This window comes from Symphodus melops (genome assembly GCF_947650265.1).
Source record: "Symphodus melops genome assembly, chromosome: 8".
In the NCBI taxonomy this organism is placed as follows: Eukaryota; Metazoa; Chordata; class Actinopteri; order Labriformes; family Labridae; genus Symphodus; species Symphodus melops.
The window spans coordinates 4,476,393-4,489,645 of record NC_136698.1 but is presented as its reverse complement, the minus strand read 5'-3'; the positions used below and the strand labels follow the sequence as shown (position 1 = coordinate 4,489,645).

Below are 13,253 nucleotides of genomic sequence, written 5' to 3'. Positions count from 1 at the left end.
AACCTGGAAGATCAACCTTGAAAAGAGTTGTAGCTTTAGCATTGCTGTAGTTGAAAAAAATTCCCCTTCAAATTTGATTTGAATTAATCATATTAATTTAACTAAATAATAGTCAGTTAGTCACAGAATAAACACCCTGAAAGTCCACAGCGGAGCTGCCTCTTGTGTGCTGCCTTTAAAACCCTGATCAGTAGTGCCGCTGGATGAGACGGACCCTTGAAGAAAGTTAGACTTGTGGGTCATGTTGTAACCATATAACAAAGTCTGGCAGGTTTGTTGGGAGATGCAAGTCTCTCTTGTGTGCGAGTGGGAGGAAAGTAAGAAGCTGTACCTTCGGGTTTGTGAAAGTCCACGTGCTGGTTGTCCCAAAACACACTCAGAATGTTACAGCTTTTGTTGCTGCCATCGTTCATTCCTATGGTAGTTCTGTATTACTTGGCAGTGTAGCACAGTGTTTACAATGTCTCTAGTACTGTTTCGGTGCAGCTCTTGAACTCAAACCAATTTCTGTCACCGACTAAAAAAGTCAATTCTTCAAATCTGTATTATAAACACATGGTTAGTCAAATATTAAGGAAAGTATTTAATGTGAGGGCCATCATGGTGTTTCAGACTCACAGTTTTTGGGGGACCGATGAGGCCCTCCATAGGTCCAAAGAATACAGATGACTTCATGAGGCGCCATCAGGGCTTGTATAGTTGTAACTTCTGCTTTGGGCTTTTGTTCAGCTTCAGCCATTACTGCCCAGTCGATGCTGCCCAGCATTGAAGCTCCATCTCTTACGCCTTGTTTGCACTTGCCTGCCAAAGACTTGTTGGTTGCTGTGTGTGTATGTGTGGGTGTCTCCTGGTCTAAATGATGGGGAGGAGGCCTTTATAAGGTCCAGGGCCCATGTCGGGGACAGAGAGGGGGACAGCATTAATCTTAGAGTTCAAGCCTATAGTTGTCACCCTGTGTGGGGTGGAAGGGGTACGGGAGGTTGAGACTCTGACTAAAGGCGGTAAGCCTTAACAATGGCCGCCCTGTCTTTTGGAAAAAGACAAAAAAGGTCACAGGTCATCCCTCCACATCCTTTTCTTTCACTCAACTCCCGTTCCTTAAGTCCTTTCTCACCAAGTGTCCACTTTTGACTTCTTACCTTTCTTGCTTTTCTCGCCACCTCCCGCCTCCCAAACAACAATTCACAAGCCCACAATTTTCCTTTTTCACTCGGCGTGTTCCATCTGATGGGATAAATTGCAGTGTATCGTGTGTTTTTTTGTTTTTTTTCTGTTACAGAGAATAGTTGTTGTCTTGACAAAAATCGGCTCAACATGACATCTCAAGATTTAACAACGTTGGTGAGCAAAACGATGAACAGATGAGTGCTGATTGCAGTTAGCAATTCAAACCAATTTAAGAACATCCAAAATGCTTTGACTAAAAGATGAAGCTGTTTTTGTGATCAGGGCAAAAAAAAAAAAAAAATCTTTTAGTCTGTGAAGGAAAAAAATGTGTCTTTAAACCAGCTGTTAGGCCTGTTGGGAGTAAAAGGCAGCAAACATTGAACCATTAAATAACAACATGGACAAAGAAATCGGGTTTCATATGGAAGAATAAAGGTGGTATAGGACTCCTAGTTTTCAGCTCCTAACAGGAACAGAGAAAATAGAGCACACAGCTTGTTATTGGTGAGAGGCAACAAGACGAGATGTGCACCTTCCTGGACCGTTTTCTTTTTCAGGAATTAAGTAGCCAGGAGAGAGAAACAAAGAGAAGACATATTGTCCTAAAATGTGTGTCAAACTCAGACTGAATGAAAGGAGGGTTCACTTTTTCTCACGGCTGTGATGGGCAGATGGAGACAAGATTTGTTAGGTTAGAAAGACTCTGTTCAATTGTTACTTATAATGAAATTAAGTCATTCATTGGGTCGGCCACTCATTAATAATTCAACGAGTTCATTTTGACATCCACGGACCAAATAATTTCATTATCCACTTAAAGATTCCCAGTTTCCAGAGAACATAAACACATCAGCGTGGAAGCGTTTTCATGAAATTCGACGCACTTTTATTGTTCTGGAATGAAAAGGCAGCATTTCAGAGACAAAGAGAGTTTCTGATAAGTGTGAGTTAAAAAAAAGGAAGCAGAAAAACAGAGATAACTTCCAGACTGTCAGCGAAGGATTATTTTTCTCTTCAATCAAAATGTATTTTCTGATCTGCCTTTGCCAGGTTTGGACGCTTCTTGTGGCCCCTGATGCCTCCTGGTAATGCAATTAACATCCATAAGCTTTTCCCAGGAATAAAGGGCCGGGAAGAGGGATTGTTCCACGCTTCACTGAAGTTGGGAAATCGTGTGTGTGTGTGTGTGTGTGTGTGTGTGTGTGTGTGTGTGTGTGTGTGTGTGTGTGTGTGTGTGTGTGTGTGTGTGTGTGTGTGTGTGTGTGTGTGTGTGTGTGTGTGTGTGTGTGTGTGTGTGTGTGTGTGTGTGTGTGTGTGTGTGTGTGTGTGTGTGTGTGTGTGTGTGTGTGTGTGTGTGTGTGTGTGTGTGTGTGTGTGTGTGTATTGATGGAATGGGGGAGCAAATGAAGCTAATAACAGGCGAGTCCGCCTCTTCCCTCAAGTCAACCATTCCTTGCAAACGACCTGAAGAAAGGGTTGGAGTTGTATAATTCCCCTTTTACACACAGAGAAACACACACACACACATACACACACACACACACACCCACACACTGTCATTTCTCTAACTGCCACCTTCACTCCCATTGAAATGCTATTGTGTTACCATAGCGTTACTGTGACTTTTTTGAACAAAATATCAGCCATTGAAGTTTTTCTGTCTCATTCAAAGCCATCATTGCTGGCGTCAGATTTGTAAACCAACAAGTTGAAGATATGACTTCACTCTGTTTGTTGCAGATTGGTTGTGAACTGTTAGCTTTTGTTTCATGCTGCTTTTCAAGCCTGCTTTCATTAAGCATGCTCAGAGTGTGAAGCTCAAATGCTATAACGGTGTCACACTGCTGTCTTTTTTGAAGTAGGGTTGTCACAATAGAATAATTTAAACTAAGATTTGATACCTAAATGTATTAATAAAGCCAGGGGGTTATTTAATGCTTGAATTAACTGTTGTCCAATGATGGCTAAATTGGTAATCAAATGTGCTGTATACCAATTAAATGTTACCTGATCATTAACATTTATCTTTGTCTCCCTTTTGATTCTCACTAGAAGTTTATTTAATTTACTTAATCATCGGGAAGCCATGACATGGAAGCATTTTTTAGATTTCTATTTGTTATTCTTCTTCCAACATGGAATACGTTATATTAGATTTTTACAGCATTTAGAGCACACCACCCACACGTTAACACTAGACAGTCATAACTGTCATGACAATATGATGAATTCCAGCAGTGGTGCCTACTTTAAAGTCAATAAGGGAACAACTCCTTTAGGTTAAGTGAAAGGGTTAGAGGTGTTGTAAAGCATGTCAGGCTCATGATATACTTGTTTTTTGGTTTGGCTGTCATATTTGCACTATTGCCTCCTGGATTTAATGTAATGAATCAATAAACTTCCTTGCTTGTTCAATGGGATTTTTTTTGGTACCATTTCCTTTGTGCAGTCTTTTTACTTCTGGAGATACGTCCTCTCTTTGCTATGCTATGTGCTTTTGTTATATAAGCAGAAACGCATTGTATTTTAGGCTCACAGAAAAAGAATGCATGAAGAATATTTTGAAAGTACGTCATACTCTTAACTTCTACATAGAGAGGGTTGCAGGGAACAGAAGTTGTTTTTATTACCTAACAGGCAACATCCTTCACCTTTATCTTCTCACTGGATTCACATTATTCCAACCCATCTTTGTCCTCTTGTTAAACTTAAACTCTGGAATACCTAAAACTGAAATAATAAGAGAAACTAGCATCTGCTTGGTTTTGTAGGTCACAATTTAATGAAGCTTGTTGAAAATACAGCCACAAACACTATGTGGTGAGACTTTTGACTAAAGATGCAATTGGATTTTCCTCCCTTCTCTTGGTGTTATATATGCACTGCCCCATATTTGTCACTTTGCCAGCGTTGTTGGTTGTTTTGTGCGTTCATAAATGGCGTGGGCAGTGCCTAAGCAGTGTTGCGGTGCGATTGAGAAGATAATTGGCTTTTCACTGGAGCAGTTTTATGCTGATGCAATTGAACCAGCGCGCGGCGTAAAGGTTAGGCCGATATTAGACCCCATACAAATGAGAACAGGACAATACTCACGGAGGCAGATGTCAAAGCCAATCTCTTCTTTTAGCCGTACTGGAGGATTGTGTACGTGTTTGTGTGTGACTATGGTTGTGTGTGTATGTGTGTGTGTTTGTGACATAGAGGAGTGTGTACTTTGCTGAGAGCAACAAAGGAAAAGTCGAGTTGAGTGTACGTTCAAGCTGCACACAGAAGAAGAACCTCCATTTATTTGCAATAATACTTTAATAGAGCACAGCGCGCAATTACTTCAAACCTGCAATATTATAACAGACATCATAGCTGACCTTAGTAGTCATTTAACCAATAGGAAATTAACCCTCCATTCCTTTTATTAGTAGTAATTACATGAATACATTCTACTGAAAACAATCTAAGTTGTAGTTCTACTATACATGAAAGCAAGCACACAAGCCATTTGGTTTCACACCCCTTACTCTCCACCACGGCCCCCATCTCTCCCATTAACGCTCTGTTTTCCCGCCTTTATGATAAATGTTCAATAATTCAAGTCGTCCCTCTTCTCTGCCTCTCGGCTCGTGTGTGTGTGATTGTATGTTGCTCTGCTCAGCTCTCTGTCGCTGAGCTATGGCGCTGTGGCCGCTCTCTGAGTGCCTTTGGTTGTAGTGAGGGAAATCAACTGTGGCAGAGCTGTAAATTATTCCTCTGGAGGGTTTAAAGGGGGCCGGAGCCCACACTCGCTCCACTCCTCCATACCTTTATCAGGGCCCAGTCGGTTCCTATGGATGCTTTATCCGTCAGGTCTGAGAAGCCCCGGCAGGGCAATATCCATGACATGGACCACAATAAGAGGTTGTTTAGTGTGCGGGGAGAGAGGGAGAAGATGGACAGAAGAAGAGATTTACTAGGAGAAGGGAAGAGGAAAGCAGAAGGATGCTGTTATGAAATTCTCAGGGCCACCGAGGGTTAAGTACAAATAATAGAGGATTTTTGTGCAAGAGGGGAAAACCTATTGTTTCACTGTAACTGTTTTGTTTTTTTATCTGTCAAAATGTCATCAACCCTAAGATGTTATTTTGTAACTAAGTTGTTGAATCCAGTGAATTAGGTCAAAATGGATCCAAGTGTTTCAAAGGAAGAGTATTTAAATAATTTACACTTCTTTAAGCACCAGTAGAGAAAACTGGAGCATAAACATGGACTTCAGAAACACAGTTGATCAGTACTAAACACGCAGGGAATTTACTGATATATTCACTAATTCACTGCTCTTCCACCTGGATTTAAACAAGCAACATATAGGAGCAATGCTGTTTGGCTGTCTTTAGCTCAAAGACATGTAGATCATGTTGTGTTTAGGCTGTTCGTCATGCTTAACCACATTTACCATGGGCACGTGAATTTTAAGCGTCAGGAAGGACCGAAGGCTAGCAGTCCTAGCTCCGCTGTTAGCCAGACTTAGCAAACCATAATACTGTACATGGTTTACCCACAGACAATTTTGATGAGATTAGGCTCAATCTTTACTACATTCTGAGTGTTTTCTAACCTTTAGAGTCGACTATAGGAAAGCGAAGGTGTGGATGTTAGCACTCTATTTCACAATAACTAATCACACTTTGCTCTCTGCTTTTCTAGGATGCGTCCTTAAACTTCGGCTCAAGCTTCTTACAAAGACTTAAGTGTCTGCTTTTCTCCGCTCTTTGTAAAATCTTACTTTCTTCAAGACGTCACAGGGTCATCTGTCAACACACTTTCTTTAGTCTGTTCATGCAACACACTTTTATTCGGAGTAGGGAAAAAGATGGGCATTTCATTTGAGAACATGTTCACGCAGTTAACAAATTTAGTCCATGAGCAATATTTCCGTCCACCAAAGCTCTTTCCTGCACCTTAAAGAAGACGAAGGGGAAGACTGTGCAGCATTGTAAATGGGATCTTTAAAGCTCTGTTTACATGGTAGACAGGCCTCTGCTGTCTCGTCCCCCTCACCCTCGCTCCTTCATCGCCTGAAAGAGGACCTCCTTGCATTCTGATCGCGGGGCCTGTCTGTTTATGTGGACTCTAAAGAATACTAATCAGCAGGGCCTCCTCCTTATGCCCAGTCTATTTAGTCAAGGATGGTAGAAAATAACAGTAGACATATGATACATTGATGGTCCCATCTTACTTTTACTTCTTATCCATTGAGAGTCTTTTACGATGCAGGGTAAAGATGAGCTGAGTGTTATAGCATGCAGGATTGAAGCCATGACTATACCTCTTATATTAAGTACACACAGAAGAGATTATATGAAGATCTTTAAGGGTCTTGTCTGAAGGGTGTCTTTCCAGTAGTATCCTATAGAATATCTATCCATAGTATATATCTTTATTTTGGACTGCAATAGCCACAATTTTTTTTCCTGTTGTTTAAAAAGTCTCTTTCATAAGTGAGTTTTGTAGTTTCAGAGATGATCCAGATAGACCTAATAAATCCTCTCTCTGTAAATATAACACATCATTTCTTCAATTTGACTGACTTCTGAAAAAGTTATTTTCCAACAGTTTAATCACAGGAGTGCAGACATAACTTTAACATTTTCCTTCATCTTGTGAGCTGTATTGATTTTCTCTCGCGTGAAACCAAAGTTAATACTCTACTGCCTCATTTTCCCAACCGTGTACTTTTTAAGGAAAAAAACAAAACAAAAAACAGATCACAAAACCAAAAGCACTCGAGCGACTTACAGATCCTCACATTTACTCCCCAAGTTTAGTTCCTGGAGCTCTTTAAGTCCTGGAGCTGTTGGTTGAATAGGTCTATTAGTTCCACACACATAGGTTTCCATTAGGAACCACAAGTCTCTTGTTCACATGTTAGTGGACAAACTCCTGAATGCATCATTGTGTTTGATTGTAGTGTGAGCATATGTAGTCTGTCCATTAAGTACTACAAAAACTCATTGACCTATGTACAAAAAAAAAGCTTGCATGTACAATCTGAAAAATGAATGTAAGACTGAAGCACAACACTGTTAAACAGAATATAAGACATTCTGCTCACTCCTTCTTCACCCACAGATAGTATCCCTGCGTACAACTCAGACCAGCCAATGGCAAGCCAAGGATTTGGGTGGTCAAACGGGTTCAAATAACACCACCCCCCCCACCCCACCCCACCTTGGCACCAGCGGTACAGCACACAAACATTTTTGTGCGGACAGGCACAGAAGGATTTGAATGCCGAAAAAAGGGGATACTTTCCCGAAATGCTAATGCAGCCTATTTGACCTGTGTGCTCAGCCTTCATTTATTAAAGCCTCACCTGAATATTGAAAGACAGTCCTGTCTGAGGTTAAAGCTTGGCCGTTATCTCACTAAACCAGAGAGCTCAGGTCATCTCCAGTAGCTGGCAGCTCAAAGAGAGAGTGAGCGGAGGAAAACGAGAAGAAGCAGCGCCTGAAATATTGAAGGTGTCTGTTGTACACGCACTCCTGCAGTCCACTATTCTTAGTCTTTCTTCCTCACACAAAGACACAAACACACCCTTGTGTCTTACCTGTGAGGGCCTCTGGGATCAGGCTGATCAGGTCTTTATACCCCCTCTGGCAAGGATGTCTTTGATGACTGGTGCCCAGCCTGAATTGAAGCCCAGCTTATTGCAAGCTTCCCGGTGGGATAGCAGATAAAAAAAAAAAAAAAAACAGCCATTGGAAGTAAAGCTGGGCCTGCAGGGATGTGTGTGAGTGTGTAGGATGGGGTAACTGTTGATGCACATGCACCCTATGTGTGTAAATGTGTTGCGATGTGTGTGCTCACCTTGCTTTTTCGTCTAAAACCTGCCAGTAACAAACGGTGAAAGCGCACAGAGGACGGGGGTGTTTCAGCCAAGGAGCCAGCGTTTTCCATTTTGTTCGCTGGAAGCCGAGTGTGAAACTTTGATGAAGAGCAATTTGCATCTCTGGATGGCTATGAAGAGGTCGGCTTTGTTTGCCTCCATCCAAAAGCTGTGCCCGCACACTGCTGGCCCCTGAAACTTGCCCACCCCACCATGCAATGATCACCCCCCCCAACCAGCCTCTGCCCTTCACCCTCCGCCCTCCCTGGCACTGCTCTTCTCTGCTGCTTTGGCCAGCGGCGTTTCATCCACCATCGTGCTATGTGGCCAGGAGCACCTGCTGTGGGAGCCCTTTCATGAACACTCCCGAGAGAGGTTTCAAAGCATTTCAAGGCGACCCCCATCCCAAGCAGACAGATGCAGACACATGTCCATTCATCTGAAACCATCAAAAATATCATTAGTCTCCACCTAAATGCACATGCATGGGAGGAGAGGGCAAAGGATGTGCGTCAACCATCCTTTGATAGCTTTAATAAATTTGGCGCATCCTGTTTGCCGAGTTCTGCACCATCTCAGGGGAGCATATGAAAGAAATGTTCCCCACTGTCCTGTTATTAAAACTGCACAAACAGTCTCCTGTGACAGTCTGTTGAAACTGTTAATGAAGGGGGAGACAGGAGAGAAGACACTGTGGTTTGGGGATTGCTGTGTATTTGTGTGTGTGTGTGTGTGTGTGTGTGTGTGTAAATGAGGCTGAGAGGCGAGTGTCTGGGTTGTATTTGTATTCCGGTGGCCCGGAGTATCCGTGGATACACCGAGGTGACTGGGAAGCATGCAGAAGGAGGAAGTGGGAAAGCGGTTATTTCACAAACGTGCCCCCTGATACCCACGATGATTAAAAAGAAGCACACAGTGCAGGGTAACTTTGGGTCATTTCTGTCCAAAACACGCTCATCTCTGGCTGCATCTTCATTCATATATGTTGTGTTTTTCAATTCTGTGACCAGGATTAAAGGTAGAAAAAGCAGAGAAGTAGCGTCCTTGTACAATTACTTCTGTGCATCCTCTAAATATACGTGTTAAAAGAATATTTGGAAACCCCAAAAGGAAACACAAATTCCCTGTGGTCAATTTAAAGTAATTAGACAGGACACAACTTCAAAAGAATAAAGCGTTTTTTTTTTTGTTTTTTTTTTCAAATGCCTGAGCTGAGTGGATCAGTTGATGCCCGATTAATTAAGCCAGTATTATTTAAATGATAACAGCCCCTGGAACAATGAACAGGGTTAAGATACATTTCCAGGTACAGTAAAGTTTAAAGTGGGCACTGTGTTGGAGGTTTAAAACAGAAAAACTTGATTTTCGCAAAATCTTACAGATGTTTCCTTTAATCAGGGTCTTTAAATGTCTCTGCATGCAAGTTGAATAAATTATTATCTTCTTATCGGGAAAAGAGATTTTGGGAATCAGATCTTTTTTGTTGCAGTTGTGTGGAGGACCACTTTGTCACTATTGACTCCATGACACTTCAAACAGCTTTATCTCAAGGGAAATGACTAAACAAGTCATCAGAGTATTTTTAATCCAGCCCAAGAGTATTTCACCTGGTTAATTATAACATTTTGAAGGTTAAATTCTCAGAAAAAAAATCTTTGAATAAGTTTACCGCAGGTCACTTCCAGGCACCCCTCCACTCAAAGTTATGTCATGAGATTATTACAGACAGACCAGCTCATTTGGCCGGCTTACAGAGTGTGATGATTCATAAGCTGTAACAAAGGCTGTGTCAAATGTTTCCCCCCACTTCCCTTTCTTTCCTGCCCCCTAATGTTCCCAAATCAAGCAGCTTTGCGGGCCAATGAAAAGAGCTTAGTCATTGTGTAATTTCATTCATGCAGTCGATGATGATGGGACATGTAGGCCTTAAAGGGATTAGCTGGGGGGGGGAAAAAAAAAAACATGATTACTTTGACTGTGTAGACCTGATGGAAACACTAGTTGAGGAGGGAAGTGAGTCAAAGCTTCTATTGGCCCTTAAACGTATTTTAATCATATGCTTATAAGGACGAAAAATAAGCTATTTAAGCCACTATACAGACATTTGTTGCTGTCACTGAATACCAAACCTTAATTAATTTCATAAAGAGTATTAAAATACATGATGCCAAACCGAGCTTTAAATTGGAAACAGTGATGCTAAAAAGTAAGCGCCAATAAATATGAGTGTTTGTAGGTGACATGCTTTCCTTGGTATTTGGTGACAGAAAACGAGGAGTGGTGTGATGCCTGGGCTGATGTAAAGAAGAGTCTCATATGAAGTAGAGCTGCACTGCAGTTACTTTGTATCCAGGATATGAAGAGACACAATGAAAACACTGAAATGGGATTACAATGAATAGGGAATTTATTTTTACATGCCATTCATTTACACTTAGCAGGGTAAAATGTGGCCAATCAGACGGAGCCCTGAACTCCTTTACCCCCCCCCCCCCCTCCCCCCCATGACAGCGATTGAGGATGGTTTTGATGCTGATTAGAGCAATAAAACCTGCCTGCCAGAACCTTACTCTCTGATGTACGTCGCTATGGATGAAAGCATCTCCTTAATAAATTAGAATTGTAATTGTCTTTTAAGTCCATATTGTGACATCGGTATCTGTAAAAAAATCAGAAAAACATGGTATAGTTGTTTCCAAGCTTTCAATCGATTTCTCATGTGGTAGGCAGGCTTCACCAGTTGTAAATAAACACTCCATATGTATAGTTACTGCAGAGGACCGGAGAGGGGAAGCAGTTTCCAACAATAGTGCAATAGTAAACAGACTGTTTACAACATTCTTCCCCACAGGACGATAGGTCCTTGTAAACTTTCCTGAGATTTGCCATTTGTTGCCATTTTCCGCACATATCTCAAGACAGACGCACACAATGTCTTTATATGGGTGTTCAGCCGCAATTCAGAAGTCCTAGGCTGAGGCTCGCCCAGCGGGAATTTGTTATTCACTCTGAAGTTGGACCACCATCCTTTCATCCCACAGGTGTTTTTTCATTTATTTTTCTAATCAGTGATCACCAACAAAGCAGACAAAGGAAGGGACAACCGGCTGTTTGCCAAAGGGAGAAGAAGGTGGGTGGGAGGAAGGGTTTTGTACGAGCGTGTGGTTTAAAGGATGCAGGAGGGGAAGGGTGGAGGAGAGCAGCGGATAAGGAACGCAGAGCGAATGAGCGTGGCAGCAGAGACAAAAGAGGGGCGGCTGTGTACAGTGTTTTGTTTTGCTGAGAGCGCAGCAGAACACAAGAGAGAGGCGGGGTCAGCGTGCCACAAAAAAATAATCGCATTCCAACATCCGTCGTCCGTGGAAGCTCAGAGCGATGCAAAGCAGCGGGTTTCGTCTTTGTCACTTTGGTAAATATAAGCCTCCATCTCGTTCTTTATAACCTAACACAAAATAAGTATGCACAAACTGTACACGTAAACACCGAGACGCACACATGTTCTGACTCGCCGTGACCTTTGCAGGGCTCTTTGTTGCATCCGAGCGGCGGCCATTTGTAATTGAAATGAATTCTTTTTGCTTGTCAGCAGCAGGAGAAATTTGTCCCTCTCCTTTGTCTGCAGCCGGCTTTATTTGAATCCCCCCCCCCCCGCTTCCCTCTTCCTCGCCACCACCCCACTCCTTCCCCTCCACCAACCACTCCCTCTGGCGAGTGCTGATTTTTGATAATAAGCCCAGAAGTAATTTGTCATGTGGACCGACCAGCAGCACACTGCGTGTGTGCGGTTTGGGACTTGAATGGCGATGGTGGAAGTGTGAGGCCAGAAGGGGGTGGGGGATATTTGGGGGTGGGGTACCAGGCCTCACATCGAGCATCGATTCATGCAACCAGCGGGAACGTTGTTTGCTAGTGTAAAAGCTTTTTTTCCCTTTTTGTTATCGGAGGGGGTTTCTGGAAGCTGGCGTGTTTCTGTGTGTCAGTCAGTCAGTCAGTTAGTTAGTCGCTAATTACAGAACAGCGTGCATGGATTCTTATTTTACCACATGAATGCGGCTGGAACGAGCAGAGTAATTTGGATTTAGAATGTATGATTGTAATTGAAAATTAAACTGCTTCAATCATCAGTGTTATTAATCGTGTTGCAATTATGTGTTAAAGACGAGTCTTCAAATGTCTTTACGAGTTGGAGACGTATGTTTAGGCTGCTCCTCGGCCGGCCATCATGCAGACCGAGGTTTGACAAGCTCACAATATCCACCAGAACTCAAGCGTTCACACAGGGTGGACATTGTTGTGCATTGTGTGTGTGCGTGTTTGTGTGTTCGTCTGGCTCGTCACATAAGGGTTGGACTAACTGAGGTTTTATACAGTACTGTATATCCCCTCCCCCCTGACAGCAGACAGGTTTTATAGCCCCAGTGGGATATTTATGCTCTGGTGTGTGAGTGAAAGTGTGTGTCAGAAGGTGCACATTTGTGTGTGTTTATTTTTGTGCGATCCAGTGTGTTTGTGTTTGTGTGTGGAAATCACAAGCTGTCTCCTGACCTCTGGAGGAGGTCTGGAAGCTGGACCCATTTTTTTTTTTTACCAATGTAATTATAGCGTGTTCACACAAATCTGTATTTCTTTTAATAATAATAATAATACTAATAATGATGCATGCTATGTTTTATTTATATATATATAGGGTTTCAACATCAGCCTTAAATTAAATCTAAACATTTTTACAATCCACCGTGCACTGAAGGGACAGACTGGATGGACGCCTTTGTTCTTACACACTTCCTAATTTTCATTGGCTGTGATCCCATCAGTCAGACCGAATTGACAGCCCTCTGGTGAATAGAGAGAGCAGATACGGTGTAGGGAGGAGGTGGCTAAAGGATTGATAGCTGATATCATTAAAACGATGACCCTGTCTGGGTAAGTGAGGGTCTGATAGTCTGATGAGACTGGAGTGTCCGGCTGGGGGAGGGGATGATGTGAGGCCTGGTATCGGTGTCTGAGCGTTTAATAAATCAATGCAGGTCAGGTCTGAGAGCCGGATGTCACATAGATGGCTCGGTGCTAGAGAGAGAGAGAGCGAGAGAGAGAGAGAGAGAGAGAGAGAGATTCAGTAGCAGGAAGGTTTCTCTGTGCATATGTCATCTCTAATGAGAGGTACTAAAGCAGAAGCTGTATGACCTCATACAGTCTCCAGATAGGTTGGGGATAAAATACCATCACA

The 13,253-nt window shown here is 42.5% G+C and overlaps 1 protein-coding gene across 1 annotated transcript in view; it reads left to right on the top strand.

The window, feature by feature from the left end:
• Window positions 1–892: 892 nt before the first annotated feature.
• LOC306828552 (low-density lipoprotein receptor-related protein 8-like) overlaps window positions 893–13,253 on the top strand; it is a gene marked incomplete at its 5' end in the record, with an annotated part of 86,729 nt that continues 74,368 nt past the window's right edge. The window contains one exon of the mRNA XM_079351072.1: window positions 893–1,001. Coding sequence (XP_079207198.1) covers window positions 893–1,001 — 109 coding nt within the window. The remainder of the gene's footprint in view (window positions 1,002–13,253) is intronic.